General features: G+C 39.2%; 1 protein-coding gene across 1 annotated transcript in view; it reads left to right on the top strand.

Moving 5' to 3' along the window:
- Window positions 1–12,644: 12,644 nt before the first annotated feature.
- Window positions 12,645–26,798, top strand: part of MYO16 (myosin XVI) — a 283,087-nt gene continuing 268,933 nt past the window's right edge. Inside the window, exon 1 of the mRNA XM_084292547.1 lies at window positions 12,645–12,892. Within this exon, the coding sequence (XP_084148673.1) occupies window positions 12,667–12,892 (226 nt within the window). The 5' untranslated portion in view covers window positions 12,645–12,666. The remainder of the gene's footprint in view (window positions 12,893–26,798) is intronic.

The raw sequence follows: 26,798 nt of genomic DNA, 5'->3' as shown, positions 1-26,798 counted from the left end.
ACATAGATTGTGAAAAATAAAGCTCAAAGCAATCTAAATGATGTACTTCTAATCACCAATTAATATATAGCTTCATTGTGTCTCTGAAACACTTTTTTCTGTCTTGTGAGAAATAATGTTGGAGCTTCAACAATAATTTGACTTCTACTTCAGATTCTTCAATAGCTTTGAAGTATTTTTTGTATGTTTGTCTAGTTATTTCCCCAGTGCAAACTTGAAGTTTCATGTAGACTAGGAGTCCATAAGTTGACACTGTCTTTTTTCAGTTCTCATGTGAGATGAAGTTGTTCAATTTTTTCCTCCTTTTCCTCAGAAGAGAAATGGTCAACAGGGTTTTCCCATTTTATCTTAAACTAAAAGTGATATTGCTGTTGCATGTTCACACTCAAGTTTGATAAGGGATTCTTTGCACTTCTTTTCTCCTGTGTTATATGCCTCCATATGACTATGGTATTAGGTGACCAAGAGTATAATGCTTAGATGGTAGATGTGGAAGGTGACCTTGACATACTAGGTTAAACTATGTTATAAGGACACCTGCTCCGCCTGCTTTCATTTTCACTTATCTGTGAAGATCCAGCTGAGACTAGCATGAGTTCTTGCTGTTCTAATCATAGTCCAGGCTAACCTTGAACAGGTCTGATAGCAGTGTGAGGGAGAGAGGTCCTTCAGAGGCCATTGGGATGGGTCTACATACCCGAAATTGCCCTGGTGGTTGCTTCCCCACTTTGTTGGAGCGTTGTCTTTACAAAAGCACACAGGTCTATCCAGAGATGCCAGAGCTGACTGGGCTGCCCTGAGTGCCCAAAAATGCTGTGCCTTTGTTGGTGCTTTTGCGTGTCTGTCTGCACAGTATACCAAACTAGGGATTTTGTAGTTTTACCTGGTAATCTAATCCAGGTGTGCTATTTGTATCTTGGTACTCTGCCTAAATTTACACTATATTAAACTTGTTCTATTGTTCCAAGTTCCCTTCCTTTTTATGATATATAACCTTTCTTTTTCCTTTTCACCCTTCAAATTTCTGTTAATTTCTCTCCTTAGTCACTGCTTAGCTAAGCTATGCATATTTAATTCTTTTCATCTTTCCTCATAAATCAGTCCCTCAGGCCCCAGAACCATTTGTGGTGGTTTCTTTTGAACTGCTCCAATTTGACTGTCTAGAATTGAACGCAATATTCCAGATAAGTTGCCTTTCTGCAGAAAGGAGGAGGGTCTGTTTCCAATCCTTTCACTATTTGAAAACTGAGATGGCAGTCCCTTGATGTACACTAAGCAGTGACCAAAGGCTTGCATATTAGCTCTGAAGCAGAGTTCTTGTTAGCCCCACTGTAAACTAGTTTTCCATCTGCTTTTACTTTGCAGTAATCTCTGTAAATGATTAGATGGCATGCTGAACCACAGTCCACTTGGCACAGGATTTCCTTTCCTGTGTGCTTGCCAGTCCTTACACTTGGGGTCTATCAACCACTGTTTCCTTTTTGGCTTTTGACTATCCGTCATGTATGATACTGAATATCCTCTTTGTCTTGATCCACATGTCCCTTCTTAAAAAATATAAAAATCTTTGTAGGCTTTACAAATTTTTGATTTATGTATTTATTGCCTGTGTTTTCTGTAATTCTCATATACTATATACTTTTTGATCCCTGGCATATTTGTACTTAAATAGTTATAACTGAGTATGTCTGTGAAAGAACTGCCCCAGGATTTGAAACAATCTTAAGTTTCTTTAGTTTCTTTATTCAGAGATTTATTTATTGTAAAACTATTGGTTATTTCTGCTGCCATGCAACTTTATTAGTTCTTTTAGTTAAAAGTGTATCATGAAACCTTTGTAGCAGCTGTAATTTGTAGCTTTCTCTTACTGTGTACCTGTGTGTTAATTCACCCTTCAAAGCTCCAGATTTACAAGTAGCAGCAATAGTCTTAGTGTTTTTCATCACTTACTGTTGATCTGAGTGTCCTTGGTCTGCATAAAAAAGCCCTTTATATTTACCGTGATGGCAGCAAGAATATTCCAGTGCATCAGTTCCCAGATGCACATCTTCCCCTCCTCTGTGTCCCATATCTGAAGGAGTAGACTAGAAATGAATGTATTATTATCTTTCCATTTACTGCACTGTAAAGGAATAACTCATCTTCACAGCTTAGTTACAACTTCAAAAGTTTTATGTTGTATCCAAATAAAGACAGCCAGGTCTCTGCAAAGACTAAAAGGAGATATATATACACTTATTTATCCTAGAGGACTTCCTATCATTTTTTTTTTAAATTGTCATTTGGTAAGCCCAGATCTTTTTTTTGCTCTCCTTATACCTTCTGATCTGGAGCTTCTAGAGTTATTCTTGTTGGTGGTGTGATTTATAGAGATTTAGATTATTAAAATATAACTAAATACACTTGTTATTTATGGGTTATAGTAAATGAGGTTACATCAGAATGGTGGCCAGTCACTAGTGCGGTTACCTATGGCTCCATTTTAGGGCCAGTTCTATTTTCATAAATGACTTGGATGTAGAACTTGGAGATATACTGAGTAAATTTGCATATGAAACTATGAAATTGGGAGGGGGCCTTGACTCCATCAAGGGTAGAGAAGCCTTGCAGAGAGACCTTGACTAATTAGAGGGCTTGGGCAATTATCAATGGTATGAAGTTTTAACAAGACCAAGTGCCAATTTCTACACCTGGGAAGAGGCAACCTTGGATATATGTACAGACAGGGGGATGAGGAGCCGGAGAGCAGTCCTGCAGAAAGTAATCAGTGGGTTTTAGTCAATGTCACATTGGATATGAGTGAGCAATGTGCCCTGGCAGCCCAAAGGGCCAACTGTACCCTGGGGTGCATCAAGCACAGCATTGCTAGCCAGTCGAGGGAAGTGATTGTCCTGCTCTACTCTGCGCTGGTGTGGCTGCACCTTGAGTACTATGTGCAGTTTTGGGGCACCATAGTATAAAAAAGAAATAAAGCTGTCAGAGAGTGTCCAAAGGAGGGCTATGAAGATGGTGAAGGGTCTAGATGGGAAGATGTATGCGGAGCAGCTAAGGTCCCTTGGCTTGTTCAGCCCAGAGCAGAGGAGGCTGAGGGGAGGCCTCATGGCGGCCTGTAGCTCCCTCACAAGGGGAGCGGAGGGGCAGGCGCTGAGCTCTGCTCTCTGGGGACAGCGACAGGACCCGAGGGAACGGCATGGAGCTGGGACAGGGGAGGGTCAGGCTGGGGGTTAGGGAGAGGTTCTGCACCCAGAGGGTGGTTGGGCACTCGGACAGTCTCCTCAGGGCAGTGGTCACAACACCGAGCCTGACAGAGTTCAAGGAGCATTTGGACACCGCTCTCAGACACGTAGTCTGATTTTTGGGTGGACCTGTGTGGAGCCAACAGTGGGACTCACTGATCCTTGTGGGTCCCTTCCAACTCAGGAGATTCTATCTGTCTATGGTTCTATTTTCTCAAAGACTTTGCAAGTGTTAAGTGCTTTGTATTCAGCTAAAAAATATACATTGCTTGCTTCTGGAAATTCCAAATAATCAGTGACATAATTTCATAGATCCAAAAGTGAACAAAAGATTATAATGATTAGCTCAGACAGCCAATTTAGTTCTTCTTTTAACTTGTATATAGAGAGATATCAAACAAACAAAACACTCAATGCAATCATTGAATTGGATGACTGTTACTTTCTGATTACTTTGAGCTCTCTCTTCTTATACTAACACGGGGACTTATACTATTTCTATTAAAATTTTAAAGTTAACTGCTTTAGGAATAATACTTAGTATCTTCAGGAATCATATAGGCATATTTTTCTTTGATTTTTCCAAAAGAAATGAAGTCCATGTGACTATGCTACCTCTGTGTATCCTTTAGTTTTTGACGCAATTTATCTAAATTAGTGAGCAGTGTTTGATACTATACTCTTCTATTATAGTTAGAATTGATGATGCTGCTTTTCTACAGTATGAATATCTGGGTTGCTTAATAACCATTAAATCTCTTGTCACAGAAGATACAAAATAGTCTTGAGGATGTTGTTAGGAAATTAAATCCTACTGCAAGGAAGTTTGTTCTTCCTCTGGTGAAATATACTGCCATGCAGAATTGCTCTTTACACCACCTACCTTGCTCTAAGCAGAAATAAAGATAAGGTAGTTAGGCAGCATTTGTAGAAAAACTTCAAAGGACCTGTTCTGCTGCTTGCCGGGGAATCATATAATCATTAAAACTGGACAAGACCTTTAAGCTCATCTGGTCCAACTATGCTCCTGCCACCAATGTCACCCACTAAACCATGTCCCTAAGCACCATGTCCAACCCCTCCTTGATCACCACCAGGGATGGTGACTTTACCACTTCCCTGAGCAACCTGTTCCAATGCCTGACTGCTCTTTCTGAGAAGAAATGTCTCCTAATTTCCAATCTAAAACTCCCCTGCTGCAACCTGAGGCCATTCCCTCTATTTCTATCTCTAGTTTCCTGTGAGAAGAGGCCGACCCCCAGCTCTCCACCCCTTCCTTTCAGGTAGTTGCAGAGAGCAATAAGGTCTCCCATGAGCCTTCTCTTCTCCAGACCAAACACCCCCAGTTCTCTCAGCTGCTCCTCATAGCACTTTTGTTCCAGGCCCTTCACCAGCTTCATAGCCCTCCTCTGGACGTGTTCCAGGGCCACAATGCCCTTCTTGTAATGAGGGGCCCAGAACTTAACACAGTTAAGCAGTTAACCAGCCTGATCTTCCAGTTGTCTCGCATACATTGTGTGATTGCATTCAAGATGACCTGTTCCATTGCCTTTCTTGGCACCAAGGTTGGGCTGATAGGCCTGTAGTTCTCCGGGTCCTTTTTGTGACTCTTCTTATAGATGGGCATCACAGTAGCAAGTCTCCAGTATTCTGTGACCCCCCCCCCCAGGTGATCATGGCTGCTGATAGATGATGGAAAGCAGCCCAGCAATGACATCCACCAACTCTGTCAGCACGCTTGGGTGGATCCCAACCTCAGAAGAACCTCAGCCTTTTCCTTATCCTCAGTAGTCATGTTCCCCCCTGCGTCAAGTAAAGAATGGCTATTCTCTATGGCCCTCCTCTTGCCATTAATATATTTATAAAAACGTTTTTTTTTTTTTTATCCTTACCCATATTGGCCAGCTTGAGCCTGTGCTGAGCTTTGGCCTTCCTGATTTTTTTCTCTGCATATGCTGGCAACTTCCTTGTACTCTGCCCAAGTTGCCTGCCTCTTCTTCCACCAAACATAAACTTTCTTTTTCTTCTCAACACTCAGCAAAGGTTCCTCATTCACCCATGCCAGTCTTCTTCCCTGCCGGCTCATCTTATGGCACGCGGGGACAGCCTGCTCCTGCGCCTTTAGGACTTCCTTCTTGAGGAGTGTCTAGTCTTCCTGGATCCTCTGCCCTTCAGGACTGACACCCAAGGGACCCTCCCTACCAGTGTCCTGAAGTACCTGAGGCATGTTGTTTGTGGGAATCCAGAGTCCTCCTTCATCTCGTTCTCCAAGGAAACATACAAGGATGATAGCAGTAGAGGTGATATGGAGACAGCAGCTTTATGAAAACTAATAGTTTGAGTACAACCAGATCGTGCCTATTCATTTTATTTACATTCCTTCAGTTTCTGGCTGTGATCCACAAATGAGGACTGCTGCTCTCAGATATACACGCTTCCTCTGAGACGTTCAAACCTGTGAATTAAAGACAGGCAAAACAAAACAGTGATTTTTTTTTTCTAGGATCAGGAAGAACCCTTTGCGTGTGTATTGGAAACCTGTGTTTTATTACACTGAAGACTGATGCATGGGCAGGCAATTTGGTTATGTTTACTGAATAGGCTGACATGCTGTTAATGACTTTTACCTAGCACATACAATATCCATATGTTATAGACTGCTACATGATGTAAATCACAAATGACACTGCAGAGCTCTCTGCTTTATTTAATTCCTTATTATTCAGGTGCTCTTCTATCACTGCAAAGGCAAAATCCCAAACTGGTTGATTCTCCAATTTAAGTATAATAAATTTGTAGAGAATGCTGCTGTAACTTCACTGAATTGCTGATAGATAGATAATAGAATCTATTAGAAACCCTATAGACTTGATTAATAGTGTCTGATAAGTAAGTTTTCCTTGGATCAGCTGGATTGATTGCAGTTCCTGCTTACCAGTCTAGTCACATCGAAAGGCTCTTGAAGAGCAGCATACAGGACTAGGGTTTTACAAGAGAGTGGTTGCTCGAATATGATCAGTATTGCTCTTCAGCAGAGAGAGAGTAGGGTGTTCAGCAGAAAATGAGAAAGCTTTATATCATTTAAGAAGCCTAACTTTGCAAGTACATCCAAAAGAAGCTCCACAGAGCCAAGAACAGGAGATCCAGATCAGCACCTTTGCTGCTATGCAATTTATTCTCAGAAGATTTGGCATTAATTGAATTCTTTAGATGCCTTACAAGAGAAATAGTTTACATTTATACTGGTCTCTTAAAATTATCTGCTTGTGGTTGGGAAGGGGTACAAAAAAAAAAAAAAAAAAAAGAAAGGAATAAAATAAGCCTGCAGATGCATTAAACAACAGCACTGCTGACCTGAAGAAAATACTTTAACTCTAAAGATGGGGCTGAGTGGTTAAGAGCATTGTGTTTCAGTTAGAGCTTAATAAACGTAACAGAGAGGCTGTTCGCATGGTAAGTAATTTTCCCTGCACTGAACAAAGGATTTTCAAACCCAAGTATTTTGATACCGACCTTAACATTGCAATTTGAGATGGATTTAAACTAATGTAGCCCCTTCTATGGATAAGAAATATTTCTTTTTGAAACTGACAGGTCCATAGATGATGCATAATAATGTTTGATTTCTGAAGAGTGCACCTGTAGTCGAATGCATTGATCTGTGGTCCAGACGCACTGTATCAGTTAGACTTCTGCATTTTTATCACTAATTTCACGTGGAATTCAGCTCAGCTGCATAAATAACCATAAATTAATATTTCAATTATGCATGATCCTCAGATATATTTCAGAGATGTGTGGATGTAGCACTTAGGGACATGGTTTAGTGGTGAACCTGGTAGTGTCAGGGGATGTTTGGACTTCATGATCTTAAGGATCTTTTCCAACCTAAATGATTCTATGATTCATCAAGTGTAACAACAAAATTCATTACTGAAAGGGTCAGTCCAGTAGTTTCTGGTCATATTTCTATTATCAACTGTGGGATGTAAAGTAATGCAGCCTTTTGAAGCAGCTGCACTGATTTACATCATACATGTATCCGATTCTTTATGTATCAAAGTACTCGCTTCTCACTGTGTTCTTTTTTCACATTTCTTTTTTAGTACTGGGAATATGTTTAGCTAACCAGCTTTAAAAGTGTCATACAATAATTAAGTATTTATCAAGATTTGGCTATTTTTGTTTAACAAATGCTTATCTGTTTGAACTGTATACTGAAGTGGATGAAATTCTCAAGTATTTCGTCCTTTTGAAAATCAGGATAACTTTGGGCATCTAAATGAGAATTTAGGTGTTTAATTGTAGTTATGACAGGAACAGATCAAAACTCTTGAGCTGAAGTGTCAGAGAACCCAGGCAGAACACAGTGTATGTTCTTTTTTATCCTTTTTCCTTCAGTGAGAGCAGTGTGCTCAAAGAATATTGTTTGGGTAGCAGTCTCAAGTAGATGCATTCTTGGAATCTGCTTGCCATTTTTCCAAGTAATTTTAACCCATCTGCACAGTATTTCTCTGCTATAAAGACCATAGTCCTTCAAACACCCAGAAGATTAATTATTCAACCTTTAAAATATCATCAAAATCAAGACAAATGTTTGTATAAATAAGGATAAATATGTATGTTAGTATTTATTAGCATTTTTATTCATAGTTGAAAGTATAGTGCACCATAATTCTGTATCACCTTATCTGAGATACTTGCTGCAGTAAGGAATGTCAGCATTTTGGTTATGAGTGTGCTTTTAATGAAGAGAGAAGGTTTTTAACTTGCCATACTTTATAAAGCACATTATTCCTGGAGTCCATTAGTACTTCTTTCTTTGAATCACAATAGCAAATATTTATATCACATGAAAAATGAAAATGCAACATGCATGAGAAGAGTGTGAATGTGTTTAGGCAGTTCTGCACTCAGCTTCGCATTCTGGAAATGCCTCTTGACATGCAATCCAGATAGGAACATATTCACCCAATGGCAATGTGAATTAGCATCTAAGGTGCATTTTTTAGAGTGACTGGACTCCTAATTTAGATGCCAGAGCTAGTGACTAAAGTGAAGTGAGATAAAGCCATAAGAACAGGAAATATAGAGGAAAGCTGTGTCATTATGGTTACTGGAAAAAGGTTTTGCAGCTGTTCCTATGTGACATACAGTTACTTGGGCACAAGTCACCTCTAGGGGATGGAAGAAAACGCCTGTAGCAATTGCATTCTTCTCCATTTATATCCCATCATCCTCCCCAGGCTCTTCATGATGCTCGTGGACTGGTGCTTATAATGCCACAAAATATTCCTTCTCTCACCTTCGCAATGAGAACCAGTAACAATTCAAAGCAAGCAGTTCCTCTTTACTCAGAAATACCTTGTTCGAACATGCAGGATCAAGCTTGTAATTTGTGGTGTAATGTAATTGGCACTCTGGCCAATTGTGAGTAAATTGCTACAATTTTATCAACTTTTTATTTTTTTCTTTTGTAGCAACGATTCTTTTCTTTCTAACGGTTCAAGGTGGAGTCAATGAAGCAGCTCTACACTAGCAAGCATCCTTTAAACATTTTCTTTTCTTCTATATTTACAGACTTCCTTTGTCCTACGCTAGCTAACAACCATTGTGATACCATAAAGGATCTCTGGTTTTGATACTTCAGTTTTCCATAGAGGCTTTTATGTTGTATGATTGTATGAAAGATGCGTACTTCAAAACCAGATATACTCCAACAATCATGTTTATTTTAGTCGTTTTGGTCCTGGGCATCTCATTAAATAAATCATACCCTAGGAAGCTTTTTCAGTGTTTTGATGAAGACACTGCTAATGAGTTATCCAGTGCAATCTGCCATGACAGTCACAGTGACCTTATCAAATCATCAAATCACTGTACACAACTGTAATTTGTCATACACTGAGGCAAGAAGAAACACGTGAGCTAATCTTCAAATGTGGTATTTTATATAATGAGTTATAAACTTGTATGCAAATTGATTCAGAAGGCAGGCTTTCTACATATGTGCAAGCCTTTTCTCACGTTGTCATACTGCCTCCTGACGGGCATTCAGAAAGAGATCTGGTTGAGATCTTCTTTTCCAAAAATCTTCTACTTGAATGAGTTTGTTATGAGGTTCTTGTATGAGTCCACTCTGCTAGTTTGTATGTTTTTTCTCATACATGGAAGAAAAGAAGATGGACAGACTTGCCACACATGTTGCCTTTAGGAGGCTCCAATAGCTTCTCTTTGAGCCAAGTTGTCAGTCTATAAACAATGACAGTTTATATCTGCCTAATAAACTTGTGAATTTTAGCAGCTTTTTCCTGGTTTTCTTTACAGCTGAAGCTGTTGCTGTTACTGGCAATGCTAAATTAGGGCAGAGTGGTTGGTTGGCATACTTTGAGTGGTAGAGCTTAATCCTGAGGATTGGGCTGTCAAACCGAGCAGTTCAACAAGTACATATTTTCTTGCCCGAGACAGAACAACCCTTTGAATCAGTACTGGCTGGGAAGTGACTGGTTTGATTTGCAGCCCTGCTGAAGAGGATGCAGAGGTTACAGTGGACACAAAGTTGAATGGCAGCCAACCCTGTACTCTGGTTGCAAAGAAGGCAAACCACAATACTGGGGTACATTAGGAAGATAGCAGGCTAGCAGGCTGAGGGAAGTCCTTGTGTCCTTCTACATGGGGTTAACAATGCTACACTTGCAAGGGTCTGCAGTCTTGGTCTCCCTAGTATAAGATGGACATTGAGGAGCTGGAGTGAGGGCAGCAGTGAACTACCAAGATAGTAACTGAAATGGCAAGACTGAACTCTGCTTGGTAGTGACATTATTAGTTAGGTGCAATGACCACAGTAAAAAAGGCATTTTTGATAGAAGGCAGTGCAACACTGGAACAGGTTATCCAGGGAACCTGCAGAATCCATTGAGGGAGGTTTTCAAGATTACTCCAGCAAAGATGTGGTCACACGATCCGATGTTTCCTATTAACTCCCTGCTCAAAGTGGCACTATGTTATCCCCAAAATTTCCACCAGAAGCATGTTTACAACCTTCCTGGGTTTGAATTAAGCTCTTTGAGGGCAATATGCAGGAATTCCTGTCTGTTGTGCTGTCAGCAGTTCCCCGTTACCTTTAGGACACCACAGTCGGTGTAGGGATATGCCTGGTTCTAAAACTGGAATTGGACATTTCATGACTGGGTAGACATTTGAATGATGAACTCAGAAAGTTTGCCTCCTCTGCATCTATACTATGTTGTTCAATTCAGGCTTTACCTACCAAGACTGCTGACCTGCAGCTATTATATCCACAGTCACTTACTGATCTGCTCTGGTATTCATCAGGTTCCAGATGTGCTGAGAGAAGGAATCCCAACTGCAACTCATCACTTCTCAGCTCAGACCAGCACCCAAATTGATGAATAAATCTCTTCTTAATCTGCCTGAACTGTTTGACTCTGGCCACACACTGGAAACAACTATGCGAGGCCAGTGCTGGCAGTCAAGCAGCTCAACCTAACTCTTCATGGAGCAAATAGACTGCCACTCATACAGGCTGAGGGTCATCTCAGTGGAGATACAGAGGACACTAAGACAGCCACATCCTTCCTGAAACTGAAGTCTGGCTGTATGTGCTCATCTTTGCTATGCTGTATTCTTCCAACAAAGGCCTGAGGCCACGTGCATGGTCACCAAGCCAAGGTGCAAAGGTTGGGCATGAGAACTGTGGTCTGCCGCATCTTAGCTAATGCTGTCTGTGCTTTTAATTAGCTGCTAATAACTGCTGCTATAGGAGTAGAAGGGGAAAATTCCTGCAATTGGTCTTGTGTTGCAGTCATGAAGTAGCAATGACGAATTGAATGGCTTTTAGAAGAAAATCTCTTTCAGTTTGCATTGTCAACATGGTTTAAGACAGCAAGCTGGTTTTCCCTTTGAGGCTGTGAGCCTGGCTGGCAGGCACTATACCCAGACTCAGGTGTATTAAAGTATAAGCTTAAGAGTTTTACAGGTCAAAATTACTGTGGGGGCGTATGGCATGGGTACTGAAATATTTTATACAAAGCGTAACAATTCTAACAGGGAAGATACGGAGTTTGCTTATTCCATTGTCCTGATACTGTGACAGAAAGAAGATGCAGTCACAAACTGCCTCAGGCTGAGGATTATCTGAATGCAGATCTTCCACTTGATTGAATGCTCTGATCCCTTGGAGTGAAGCTGGGAATGAGGTTCCATCTTCCGCCACTTTATGGAGTTACCCTTTCCTTTTCTTGCCCTTTCTGACATGCTCAGCAGTGGAACATATCATTAAAGGTCAACCAGAAAATTTTGTTTTATACAGAAGGAGTTGTTGGCTTCTGACATGCAAAAAGAGTGTGTATGTTTTGGCTTAATGCAAGCCAATACTTGTTTCCAATGTTTTAGTTTGACAATTTTCTTGTAACTAGAAGGGCATGCCAAGAAAGGAGTAGAAATATATAGAGAAAGGGTAGCTTATGTTAAAATAAGTTGACTGAACTTGACCTATGGAACCGTTTTCTGTGTCTGCTTTTGTATTAGTTTCTCAACAAGACATTCTGGGCACGTTTTGTATAAATGTATGCTCCTTGGTTTTGGAAAATCCAATGTGAGATTCTGGGTTCTCATTGGTAGGGCTGCTTGGTATGCGGGTGTAGGACTATCACTTTGGTAATATTTTATTATGGTGTTACCTAATAGTGTATAGAACAGTATGTCTGTAAAGCAAAACAAAATAAAACAAAACAAAAAAATTGAGAAAAGAGCATAGATGTCTTGAATTGGACACTGAAAATCAGTGATTTAAAAATGATTGTGTTTTCAGTTTTTCAGTACAGAAGGTAGGTAATAATGCTCCTTTATCCTTGATTTTTTTAAAAGAAAATAAATACATATTTGCAAAGCATTTGAATGCTAGGATGATGTGAGCTTTACAAAAGCCTGTCAGGAAATTATTGTCCTCAGAACAGGGTTAGAATGGTATTCAGCAGATGAGACTTATGTCAAGCAGCAAGGAGAAAACAGAGTGGTCATTTAGTCAATACTACCCAGGTAGTGCCCTGTGTGAGGTAGGAGCCCTTTGGTGATGTAATTAAAGATTTAGCAAAATGGGCAAACAAAAGCAGGCCTAGAGTTCCATGATAATGCTTAATTCTGGTGTTTCTTAACTGCCCAAAGTTTCTTGAGCCTACACTCTCTTCAAAAACTTACATCAAACAAAGGAGAGAGAAGTTCATTCATCTAGGATGCTGATAGTTCTAAGAAATGAGAAATTTGGGCACCTATCTACTATTAGAAGCATGTATATAATGTAGAGCACTGGAATCAGAAGTTAACTCACACTGATGCCTTATCTAAATATGTTTCTCTTCCATATCTTCCAGGCTGTTTCCAGCTATGTAATGTTTTTCGGTCTCATGAGATGGAAATTGACCAGTGCTTGCTGGAGTCCCTCCCTCTCGGCCAGCGGCAGCGGCTGGTGAAGCGGATGCGCTGTGATCAAATAAAGGCTTATTATGAACGAGAAAAAGCTTTCCAGAAACGGGAGGGCTACGTCAAAAAACTGAAACATGGAAAGAATCATCGAGTTCGTTTCAATCTTGCCGATATGATACAGGATGCAATCATACATCACGACGATAAAGAAGGTATTGAATATATGCCATGGTTTACTTTTTGTATAGCTAAAAGTTTCAGAGAAGGAGCTTGCATCTTCTATTTACCCATCTTCAGAAAAATACAGTTTCACTTTATGATTATCATAAAATGATAGAATATACAGATATGTATTACATACAATATATTATAGCTTGTCACTGTAATGAATTCATTAAGGCATAAAAAATAAACTTTAGCAGGCCTAACATTGACTCTGAGGTTAATATGTGTATAAACTAATGCATTTCAAAACTGGTTAGGACTATTATCATCATTATGTGTGGTCTGTTACGTATCTGTGGGCCACAGAATTTCACTCAAGTTATTTTGAAAACTTTCCATTTATAATAAAAATAGGCAAAATGAAATGTGATATTAATAGCTCTGGCGTGGCTAAAGCTGTTCACTGACAGCAGGTCAGCTCTCTGGGTCTGGTATGACATTCATGGCCTTTTGAAACACTTAGCCGCAGTTTCTAGTTTCCTGGTACTGTCTGAATCCCTGGTACACTTGTAATCATCTCATCCCTGGAATTTTATAATTTACTCCTCAAAGGGAAATCAAACCTTGCATTAAGGATATCTCATGTTTTAGAAGTTCCCAGGAATCCCCACACTATTGTATGGGAGGGGTATAAGAAAAGAGCTGATGCAATGCTTTTAGCAACTATTTACAATCAGATTTTATGGTTGCTTTTTCTAATCACATTAACACAAAACTACCCTAATACAGGAGGCTCTGAACAAGAGTCCCATTACACAGCTGAATTGCCAGCCTTCTCCTAGTTTTTGCCAATTTGATTAGATACAGGGTTTGTACTCGCTCTTGAACCTTAGTTTTAGTAGGTATTTGTTCTAACAGCCATTGCTTATCACTGAGATATAGTCCTGCACATTTAGATCTATACTGCAAATGGATCAAAGAGCACTTCTCTTAAAGTGAATGCCCAGGGAATCATTTATAAATGTTACAAATAAAATTCAAAACTTTTCATTCTACTCTTACAATGTGTAAAAATACAGGCTTTATAAGTGAAAAACTTCTCTCTCCATGTTCTAACTTTCTAAGCTTCTAACTTTCTCTGAAAAAACAAGCAGCATACTAGACGTGACTTTTAGCATTCTGTAAAAGTCGGATACTTCAGGCTATTTTTGCTATGCTGAAGAAATGTAGATTGCTCATTGGAGTAGTGAAGGGGGATCAACAGTCTTTTGTGTTGTGCATACTTGGCCTTGAGCTGCACCTGAATCAGAACAGCAAATTCAGAAACTGAATAGCATGAGCAGAAAGAGGAGATACCTCAGGCAGAAGAAAGTAAGGTGGGGGAAAAACAGGGATGGTACCGTGCACTTGAAACAGATAATGCCTTCCCAGAAGCAAGCAGCTCAAATAGCCCAAAGATAACCCCAGTAGGAATAACAACACTATCCTGATTTGGATGCATGTTGTCCTTCCACAGGACTTTAGAAAAGTGCTATTGTTGTCTTTAAGTACCTAGGGAACCTGCAGATGCCTGTCTGTTGTGATTTTAGGCAAATATTCCCACTGCCTGTCCACCTATAAGTGAATAATGCTATAGTAAGAAATATTATAATGTGAGTAAAAATAATAATTAATATATAGAGAGAGACATAAAAGCTGCTCTCCTGCTGCAGTTGCTGAGTGGAACATTCAGCCATGACTCTTTGGTGAATGCATCTACATCAGGATTTCAGTTCAAATTAGACATATGCTTTTGTACTAAATATCATATCCATGTACTGTATTTTTTCCCACTTTATGGAGCATGGAAACTAGATTCTTTTCAGACAAAACTGAACTGGAAGACATACTCTGAGAGCGTATCTAATGCCTACAAACAGTAATGGATTTTCAATCCATAAAGTCGGGCTAGACTTAAATTAAAGTAATCCCACTGAAACATGTATAGCTGGGGAAGTTGAAATTTGGGCTCTAATTGTTTCTCTTGGTGTATTTATTTATATTTCAGCCATTCACTCAACATTCATCATTCATCTTGCACATCACTTTACTAATCTGTGTACCTTGCCAGTAAGCTAATTGTGATGGATCCTGATAATTGCTTTGAATGTCTTGCACTGGGCTGCAGTTTCACATCAGCTGTATCTGTGCAGCTGGGGTACACGCAGCTCTGGTATGAAAAAGGGGATCTGAACTGGGTTGTAAGGCACATTCACTGGGTTGTAAGGCACAAATGACTGCAGTATAAGACTGCTGATAAGAATGAGCACACATTTCCTGGCTTTTCAAATGTCACACCATCTCTTCAGCTCCCTGCTAGTAGTGCAATGGCCTGAGGGAGTGTGAAAGAGGTCATCATACTGCATTAAGGAAGTAAAGATAGCAGACAGGTGCTAACAGCCATCAGCTTTCCTTTCTTCTGTAAATCCATGTCTGGTTTGAGGGATCAGGCTCTTACAACACTGTCTGCTGTATGAATGCTGTCTGAAGTCAACAGCATTCCCAAACACTCTCACTTTGAATATAGGGAGCCAAATGCTTCTCTTTGCAAAAGCTGGGCATTGAACAAGCATTTTTTACAGTATAGCTCAATGTAATTAAGTAGCAGAGAAGTATCTAATATGAATTGGTAATAATAATTTAATGATTTAGTATAAACCACCTTCTACTAGATGAAGATAAGTTGCTATCCTGTGAAAAACTGGGATTCAGACTAATCTGAATATTGTCTATATAAGAATAAATATCAAAAGTAATTAAGATGAGAATTCAGTATGTCATCATTAATTTGGTTTGTTTTCTAAACATTAATAATTGCCAGCAGGATATTTTAATGTCGTTTGAATGTATTTAATTTTTAGAGAAAGTTTTCAAACTAGTCATTTTGTTTATAATGAGATATCTCGTTATAAAGTACAAAGGTATGTTACGTATTCCATACTCAAGTAGTTTTAGTCAACTAAATTCAGTCAGGTTATGCATTTCCTTGTTGATAATTAATTTTGTAAGCTTGAAGTGCAATGGTTTTGAAGAGATGAATTCCACTCAAGGTGTAATATAATTCACCTGGCTGTATATGAGCCTAACCTGTGTAGAATGGATGGGCAAGCTGTAGAATCTAAGAGGACTGTGCAACCTGGGTACTTTAAATAAAATTGATGGATGTATAGACATTTGGAATACCTTTGGAGATGAGGATGTTAATGTTTTTGTACTATTTTTATGATCTTTTGTTTCAAAGTGTTTATATGTTCTCAAGTTTCATTGTTGTGTGTTGTGGGGTTTTGTAAAATAACAATGAAAATCTCAAAGTGCAAATTGTGAGATAAATTTTCTTCTGGTTTTACTCTTGGAAAAGGGTAAAAGATACATAAAGATTTATTTAAAAGAATAGAGTCACCCACAAAATATTGCAGCTGGGACTGTTATCTTCATTTTTTAGACCTATTTAGAAATTGATTGCAAATTTCCACAGGTTCCCCAGAGCTTTCTCTTCTCCAGGCTGAACATCCCCAGCTCTCTCAGCCTTTCTTCATAGCAGAGTTGCTCCAGCCCTCTGATCATCCTTGTGACCTTCCTCTGGACCTGCTTTAACAGGTTCACGTCTTTCTTGTGCTGGGGGCTCCAAACCTGGACACAGTAAGGCCTCATGAAGGCAGAGTAGAGGGGGGTAATCACCTCCCTTGACCTGCTGGCCACACCTCTGTTAATGCAGCATGTGATGCAGTTGTCCTTCTGGGCTGCAAGCATGCACTGCTCACTCTTGAGCTTTTCTTTCATCAGAGCACCCAAGTCCTGGTCTGCAGGTCTGTTTTCAATGAATTCTTCTCCCAGTCTGTATTTATGTCTGGGATTGCCCCAACCCAGGTGCAGCACCTTGCACTTGGACTTGTTGAACTTTATGAGGTTCAAGTATGCCCACTTCTCAAGGTTATTCAGGTCCCTTTGGATGACATCCCTTCCTTCTGTTGTTTCAACTGCACCACTCAGCTTGGTGTCATCTCTAAACTTGCTGAGAGTGCACTCGATCCTGCTGTCTATGTCATTCATAAAGATATTAAACAGTACCAGTCCCAAGACAGACTCCTGAGGGACACCACTTGTCACTGGCGTCTACCTGGACGAAGATTTTGACCGCAACTCTCTGGATGTAGCCTTTCAGCCAATTCCTTATCCGCTGAATAGTCCACCTATCAAATCCATATCTCTCCAATTTGGAGATCAGGATTTCATGTGGGACCTTGTTGAAGGCCTTACAGAAGTCCAGGTAGATGACTTTGGTATGTCTTGCCTTGTGGACTGATGCAGTCACCCCATCATAGAAGGGAATCAGATTGGTCAGGCATGATTTGCCCTTGGTGAAGCCGTGCTGGCTGTCACAGATCACCTCCTTGTCTTGCATGTGCTTTGACATTGCTTCCATGAGAATCTGTTCCATGATCTTCCCAGACACAGAGGGGAGGCTGACTGGTCTGTAGCTCCCTGGATCTTCCTTTCTACCCTTTCTAAAAATGGGAGTGATGTTTCCTTTTTTTTCTAGTTGCTGAGGACTTCATCTGACTGCCCTGGCTTTTCAAATATGATGGAGAAACACTTGGCAACTACATCAGCCAATTCCCTCTGGCCCCTGGGATGCAGGTCATTGGGCCCCATAGACTTGTACCTGTTCAGTTTCAGGTGATTTCAAACCTGCTCTTCGCTTACAGTGGGAGGGACTGTACTCCTGCAATCTCCCCTAGTGGTTTAGGGACTGGAGAGACATGGGAAGCCTGACTGGCAGTGATGTCTGAGGCATAGAAGTTGTTGAGTACCTCAGCCTTCTCCATGTCTGTTGTTACCAATTCTTCCTTCTCATTTATCAGATGGGGAACAGTCTCCTTGGCCTTTCTTTTCTGGCCAACGTACCTATAGAATCCCTACTTGTTATTCTTTGCATCCCTTGCCAAGGTCTGTTTGTGCCTTGGCTTTCCTGATCCCATCTCTGCGCATCTGGGCAGCATCCTTGTACTCTTCCCAGGCCACATGTCCTGCTTCTACTGCCTGTTCATTTCCTTCTTGTGCCTCATTGTTACCAGTGGGTCCTTGCTCAGCCATGCCAGTTTTCTTTCCTTCCCTGCTTGATTTCTTACACATGGGGATGGAGAATTCTTGCCCTCTAAGAGTTGCCAGCTCTGATCAGCTCCTCTGTCCCTAAGGACAGCGTCCCAGATCTCATCCATTGGTTCTTTAAACTGTGAATTCACTCTTCTAAAGTTTAAGGCCCCAACTTTGCTCTTTGCCAGGCCCATATTCCTTGAGATCATGAACTCAGCCTGGTTGCTGCAGCCCAGACTGCCTCCGATCTTGACCTCTTTCATGAGTTCATATGCATTGGTGAGCATGAGGTCCAGTAACGCTTCTTCCAATCCAAACCATTCTGTGATTCTGTGATAACAAATTTACTAAAAGACTGAAAAACATATTGTTATGGTTGTTCTTAGCTTTAGGAAAGAAGTGAAAAATTGGTGTGTTAAATCTACCAAATTGAGTATCATTAAGCCAGAGTTTCCTTAAATTTGGCTTAATTTAACTACATCATAAGTTAAAAAGATGACTCTTGATGAGAAAAGGACCTCTGTGTGAAAGTTTAGATTAGTCTTCTATGCCATCGCAAATTAAAATAACGTGCTCTTCTTATTATTAATATTTAATATCAACTTCTTTCATTCCCGTCTTCTCCCGAAGGTGCTTACATTAGCATTTCTTTTGTATACTATTTGTCTCAGCTACAGCCTTCTGAAGAGACAGGGTAAAATTGTATAAGTGATATTATGAGAAATATTAAATGCATGGAGTGTTTTACTACATATATAGCGCTGTTTTACATATATTACACCAAGAACATAAAGATCAGACTTGTAAATGCAGTTGATGAATCAGGATTAGGCTGTGTAATCAGAGTGGCTTTTCATAGCTCTCTGCCTGCATTCATGAGTTTTACATTCACTTTTGGGAAACCCTCTCCCTTTCACCAATAAATTCTGGCTCCATCATTCCAACCAATTACTCTCATTCTAAACTTCATCCAAACTTCTTCCCCTCTCCCCCCTACTGGAATAGCAAGTGGAGTCCACTATATTTATATATGTAATAACAGGGGTACATATATATATGTAATAACAAGGGATTCTGCCCATACAGGGTTATTTTTTATTTTACAGTTAGTTTCCTTTGAATCAGAGGATGAATTTGTGAATTAGATGACAATCTAGAAGTGGCTATTGACAAATGTTGATTTACTAGGAACTATTTTAGAAAACATCACAATACATATCTATGATAATTTATGCAATTTAATATTTATTGCCTAATCCTGAAGAGACTTGAACACTAGACAATGAATAGTAAAGTTGAGGGACTATTCGGTGCATATGAAATTAATGAAGTGCATAAATTTTTGCCCAGTTGGAGGTCTTGTAAAGAAAGAAAACGGCTTACTGTAAATGAATACATTGAGAAGTCAGACAAATATCTGCATTCCATATAGGGAACTCATAGTTCTGTAACTTCAGAAGAGACTAACACTACTGACTGTTGGTCAAGTTGCCAATGATTTAATCAGTTTGGTATATAGAAAAATGAAGCATCAATCAATGTCTCAATCTAGCCATTGATGAAAAAGATATTTCAAAGACTCAGAAGGTAAGGGCACATTTCAAACCGGAGTGAACTTTCAATCCTGTAGGTTCAGCATGGTTTTTATCCTTGTTTAGCTCCACGTGTGCTGAATTCAGCAACACAGGGCAGCTTTTTGTTATGACGCAGGGAAACAATGCCTTTAGTTATTGGGTAACAGATGTTAAGTAATTAAAGCAGCCCATCTCAAAAGCAATCATAAAATCACAGTGAGATGAAATTTGAATACATTTGAATTCCTGCAGGATTCCATATGTGCTTTTTGTTTTTTTGGCCCGTGTGTTTACATTTTAAGTAATTTGGTAAAGCTGAGATGAGAACTGAATGTTAAGCTACATTTTGTTTGATAAAGATATGTAAGATTCCTGATATGCAGCATATATTTAATTAGAATAAGTAAAGCTTATAGAAAAAAATGTAATGTATCATAAAAACAAATGATAGACTTGATGGGGTAGATTTATCTAGCCTTTTCATTCTCCCTGTGGACTGCGTAATCTCAGGAGTGCCTTCATTTACCAGCCACTTTTCTTTCAGTCCTGAAAGCTCCCTAGGCTGTTTCAGTTGCAGTTTTTGTTTTTCACACATGCCCCAAACTACTCTGAGCTGAACAGCTGTCCCTCTGCCTCATAGCTAGTAGGGAACTAGACACAAAGCATCCCTCCATATTGGGTCCTCTTGAGCTGATATGTTAGGGGCATTCATGCCAAATGCAATTTATCTATCTTATCATCAGATGGAGTTGCGGTATCCTCCTTGTCTCCATGAAAGTGAGATTGAAGCTGTCACCCACACTTTTATGCTAGCCTGCAGGTCACTGTTGCTTTGAGTGCTGTTTCGGGTCTGTGCACTTCTCTCTGCCGCCTTCGCTCTTCCACCTTTTCTCTCCTCTCCTCTCCCATGCCCCACACCTCCAGTCTCTCAAGCAGTGTCCAGCCTGACCGGGCTTTCTCCTGGGGACAGGACCTTGAAACCTCCTGACTGAGAAACAAATTTGAACCTGGGTGGTCTTGCTTACTGTATAATAAACTGTAGAAAGTTCACTGCATAGTAAGGCCTTGTCCAAAACTGTTGATGTTGTCATCATCTCTGCTACTACCTGTGTTCTGAAAGGAATGAGATCTCCTTATTTCTTTTGAAAATATGAGTATTTACAAGGCTATTTGTAGTCCTGTTCCACATCTTGAAGCTCTGAATAAGTCAAGATCGAGATACAGATTTGAATTTAGCAATTTCCATATGACAGTTTTGGATGTTTTGAAGTTCACCCTGAAGGATTTGTGGACCACCTCTTTGAAGAGAGTAACTATTATTATTATTATTATTATTATTATGATTATTATTATTATTATTATACAGAGTTTCTAGAAACTCATTTTTTTGATTTTTTTTTTTCCTTGAACAATGGATTTCTAGAATGTAAGCATTGAAATGACTACTCTTCAGGCAGATAGGTCTGTTCTTGAACACTATAAATTCAAACAAGAACACATTTGATTAAAAGAAATCATGGATTTATTAATTGCCTCAACTGCAGCTGTAAAGCATAGTATTTATGATGAAACATTTGTCAAAAAATGCACAAATTCAACTAAGAATATTATTTATTTAATTTTAAATACTTTTCCAAAATTTTCAAATATTTCTTTTGGTAGACTGTGGTGCAAAGCTTTTCTTCAATGGGACAAGTCAGCATATAAATTAATCATGACTTTGCATAATGAGGATCTAATTCAGAAGGGTTAATGAATTAAATGTTAAGAAAAACTATTAGTAAGACTATTACCTCTACACAAGCGGCCAGATTTTTAAGAATATAATATGGTCTGAACTGATAACCTTTAGAGACATCTATCTGTACTTTTTCAGTTTAAACCTATCAAGCTCATTTATATTCCCATGCTGGTGTTTTTCTCCATTATATCTTTCTTTTAATGTAATAATAAAAAGTTTTCCACTTGAACATGCTTTGGCACCCAAAAGAAGCAAGAAACACCAAGGTTAATCACTGACAAATTCACTGTGATGCCAATAAATGATTGTTAAGCCATTAACAAACAACAATTTGGCATCTGGCATTTTTCCTAATTATTTCAAAGGGGATCTAAAGTTGATTTTCCAGCATTATGCAATGGGATGTAAGGCTACGAGTAGGCAGCATTCCCATTCCATGTATTGTTAGAAGTCACACTGATTAAAAAGAAAGATTGCTGTGATTAGGCAGAAGACCCTTGTCTATACTTGTGAAATAAAATCACAGCAAGAAGAAAAGCTTTTCTATACAATTTGCTGTTGATTTCTACTTCAATGTATTTTTTGTACTTCAGATTGATTTCCAATAATATTTTGGTCCAAAGGGGAAACTTTTCTGTATTCATCTTTCAATAACACTTACCTTAAGGTGTTTTCCTATGATAGGAGTTAAGCTGGAAAACTACAGAAATCAGCAGTGAAAAACCTTTTCCTTTCTTTCCTTTTTTTCCCCTAAAGAACAGACCTTTACAGTGATAATACAATTCTTAAAAAGAAAAATAAATCAACTTTTCCTTTAAAATGTTTTCAATTTTTCAATTTAATTTTAGAAGGCTTTTCCATCAGGGTATAGACTGACATTGTTACACTGGAGGAGTATTGATTTGACGGAAAACTTAAGCATAAGTGTGCGAAGAGACCTTATTTTCGGGGCCTACAATGTACAGACTTCAGTTTATCATACGAACTGTCAGATTGAGAAGAACATTTGTTTGGAGGTTTTGGAATTGTAGAATATCCTGAGTTGGTAGAGACCCATGAGGATCATTGAGTTGAACTCTTAATTCCACACATGGCAACCTAAGAATTAAACCATGCACCTAAGAGTGTTGTCCAAATGCTTTCTCAGCATTTAAATGAGAACCCTAAATTTACTTCTCATAGGTTTTCTGAGGATGAGAAAGGTCGACCAGCTAAATAAGTGTAGTGAAAAACAGCGCAAGTGCAATTTCTTTGGAGATTTTGGGAAATAGTGGAGTTGCTTCCCTGAGAAGTTCTGAAGGTATAACAAAATGAATACAGCCAGAATCACTTAATGCAAAAGAGTAATGATGATAATAATAGTTAAAAAAAATAATAATAAAAAAAAAAATTGCTAAGTCCTGTCTCTTTGAGCTTTTTCTGTTACTCAGATCTTTTGTCTGAATTGCAGTACCTTTTGTGGTCAAACACAAATATATTATAGGTAGTGCCAGGTTTACCTGTACAGCATGTAGTGGTTTCTTTACCCAATAAAAATTCTGAACACAAAGTATATATACTACTTATTATTTCAGTCATCTTTCTATTCTCTGACACATGAATTGGAGAATTCTTTTTTCTCAGTACACTGAGGTATCATCTTAACTTGGTGTACAGGGCTTTAGCTGTAAAAACCTTTTGCACTTCAAGTTGACAGTGAACAAGCTTTGTAACTATGAGAGAAAAGAATAAAAGGGTTATAAGGCATAATGAAAAGATAACTGATTTTTCTTGATTATTGTTATTTGCAGCCATCACAGTAACAGGTTATTACAGTGGAGGAACTGAAGCTTGCAAGAGCACAATCAATGCATCTAAGGGAATGAGTAATTTAGCTTGTGTTTCTATGTGAATTGCATCCAAGAATGGAGGTGGAAAAGTGAGTAGTTAAGGTGAAATTGGTGATATTTCTAAATGCCCTGCTTTAAGCAATGATTTTAAGCATATGTAAACAGTTCAAGTTAGAATTCACAGTCAACCTAAGGCTACATGCTGCCTTACCTTGTTCCTTACCAATGATTCTATACTACATTGTAGACTGTACATGATATATTGTGACTTTACGTGGGAAACAATGAGATGGTTTCAGGAGGTAATTTCTCACACCATGCACTGTTACGGGTTTTGATTACATTCAGATTCAAAAGGCAAGCATGACAGCTGCAGCATTGAATCATCGAGCTCGGTCTCTGCTCCAGATTTTAGAAATCACTACTATTGTTGGCACATAGTGGTAGTTTTTTCTAGACTTCCACGTTTACTCATTGAGAGTATGGAAAATATGACTTGCAGTTTTAAAGCTGGAAGCATCTGTGTGAAATTTGAACTGCTGCTTTGTTTTGTAGTCTACTAAGGAGACATCCTATAAGAGGGCACCAGCTGTCACAGTATGCCTTTTAGTAATTGCCATCTGAACTTCACTCAGTTCCTATATGGAATGAACATTGGATTTTTGCTTTTAAACTTCTCCCTAAGAATCCCGTAAGTACATTTATTCAGAATGATACAAGTTATTACATCAGATGTTACATCATTTCCATTTCCTACAGGAGGTCATATCTCATGCTGTTCCTATGTGCAAGGAGTCGTTAGGCTTTGCACATCTAATGGAAACAAAATTGAGAGGTGAGGGTAAAGCTGAAAAGAACTACTAAAAAGTTGTATGATGCTCTCAGTTGTTTTGGTAAATTGTATAGGACTGTGATTGAATGCTGATGTTGCTGAAAAATAAAAATAGTGTGGCATATATATGCCAACATTCAACTTCTCTCCATTTAAAAACTCTGTAAATATTATGAGGAGAGTGGCTATATCTGTAGAACAGTATTATTCAAGGCACTTCACATTTCTAGACTATCTCTGAGATGTCTAAAAAAGGATACTGGTATCAATAGACTGAAAGTGATAGACTGAAATTTGAAAGAGAGAGATTTAGAAAGAAAAATATAGATTGAAATTTGCCCTACAGGAAACTGTGCCTCAATCAGACAATATTTCATAGCACATAAATTGTAATGTGCTAAAAATGACGTAGATAGGTAATAAGGACAAAGAAGAAAACAGTAAAAAATTAGAAGATCAGAAAAAATTTGATTATGTGGACATTGAAAGTGCAAATGTAAAGGAGCAGGGATGTGATTTTGCTTCCATGAAACTTATGGAAGTTTGTCATCAAGTTTGGGTGGGATTGGAAATCTTTTCTGGAGGTGGCAGTTTGTTTGAATTTAATGAGATATATGTAAATGCTATAAGGGCACTGTGAGGCCCAGCAGTTCCACGTGGTCTGGGGCAGTGGGAACATGGAGAACTACCTGGGCTGGCAGGGCAGGGCCTGGCACAAAGGCCTGTCCCACCACCCCAGCCAGGAACAGCACAGCTGGGGTCACGGGGCACCTCCCTGGGGATGGAGACAGGCTGGGAATTGGGCCTGAGGCTGGACCCAGCTCTTGGGTCTCATGGCCAGGCAGGGCTGGGCTCTGCGGAGCTGGAGCCTGGCCCTGGTGGGGCCTTGCTGGGGCAGGGGCCGATGGCCCCAGGGCTGATGTTGGGGGCCTGGGCTGGTGGGGTATAGAGTGCAACAGGCAATGTTATTATTCAAACTGGATATAAATTCTTTAAGTGAAAAGTAGCAGTAAGGAGTGTGGTATTGATTTTGGGGCGCAGGAATTGACTTCAGGCGTACTCTCATAGAAACATCTTCATGAGTTGGCATGCTATCACTGAAAATGATTTGAAAGAGAGTGGAAAGTTTGGAGAGGAAAAAGAAACAAAGAAGAACTAGGCTGATGGATGGAATTTGTGAGTAGAAATGTGAGAGCTATCTCAAATGATGACTGCAAGCATTGTTAGTGACAGTGCACAATGATCTAGTGGGCTTTTTCCAACACCTACTTAATGATCAAGTTAGAACACAGATGATCTTCAGGGGAATCAGTTTATAGCCATATTAATCTACAAGCTATCTGCAAGATACAAATACCAAATTTGGGAAGGAATTAGGTTAGAGTTGGTAGATACAACAAGATAGCTATAAATAAAATAAAAGGAAAATATAGATTGGATTTAGATGATGGAGAAAAGCATTTTGCCAAGAATGATGTGATATCTGCCAAATGTATTCCTTATTTGGAACACTTCAAATGATGCCTTTTAAAATTCATCTGTTGTGTATTTTTGTTTACGTAAACATCCTCAGGTATAGTTGCCTGTATATTGAAAGTTCAGGGAAATACTTTGTTGATTACACCCTGTAGTGGCTTCCTGTGTCATGATTTGTGTTAAAAAAAAATAAATAAATAAAAATCGTGTCATTCCAGTCACACTGTTTGAATTGAATTGTGCTGCTCACTCCTACAGGGGTGTAGTTACATCAGTAGGGAGTTGTTCTCTGAGTTCAGTGCATTTCTCAATAGTGAATCAAATTACATAAATAAAATGTTTGCTTATACTGGTATACCTCTATTTATGCCAATACTATATGTTTATATTTCTGATTCAGAAATTTTCATTCATATTTTTTGATCCCATTCCTACCAGAGCTCTTGCTGCATGCTCTTTGTATCAGTTAGTGTGACTGCAGAGGAAACCAATTGAGCAAACTGATCCAGAAGAGTGTACCATCCCCCAAAATCAACAGTTATGTTCGGTGTCAACTGTCTGAACTGAGTGACCTCCCTGTTGTCACAGCTGATGTGTGGATGCAAAGAAAGGAAATGGAATATGCAAGCATCTTGGAGGCACTGTGACATAAGTTTGAGAGTAGCCTACAGATATATATGTAGTCCGATAAAGAGTTTGGATTCATTACCCGGTGTGCGATCCACCTGCTAGGTTGAGATATTGTTTATTTCAGAGTTGTGCAGTCTAGGTACCAGGTGGTTTCCCATAAAACTGGTACCTTTAGGACCTTCCACACTACTCTTTATACAGTCCCTTATCAATACATTCACATGTTTGTACAGTCCCCTCGCCTCAGATTGGTTACCTAATTAGCACACTGCTGACATGACACAGTCACTCTGCTCATCATCAGAGAGGAAGGGTCCCTTGTTGGGCCAGGATCTTCCAACCTTATGCATGATTTTTCACTATTATCATGAGGATTGCATTAGAATATGCCTAATCGTTGTTCTTCAGGAGACTATTCACACTGCATTGGTTACTGTCATATTCACGAGCATGTTTCCCTTGAGAATGTCAACACAACGGTCTTCCTGATTAGCAGTTCCTCAGTTAATAATTTTTCATGATTAACTTGGAGACAGCTAAAAGACCCGGGTCATCTTGCCCTTTCCTCAGAGTGCATATTTCATCTCTTTCACACAAAACAGAGTTAGCTATGTACTGGCATCACAGGTGATACTAAGTGACACTTGCAAAGTATGTTTCTAACTGATTAAAATTAAGGCAAAATTGAGGTTATCACAGGTAGCTCTCCTTTCTGTCCTCTGGTTCTGTCCTGTCCTT

The sequence above is a fragment of the Netta rufina genome (assembly GCF_964035555.1).
Source record: "Netta rufina genome assembly, chromosome: 1".
In the NCBI taxonomy this organism is placed as follows: Eukaryota; Metazoa; Chordata; class Aves; order Anseriformes; family Anatidae; genus Netta; species Netta rufina.
This window is presented reverse-complemented; position numbering and strand designations above follow the sequence as displayed.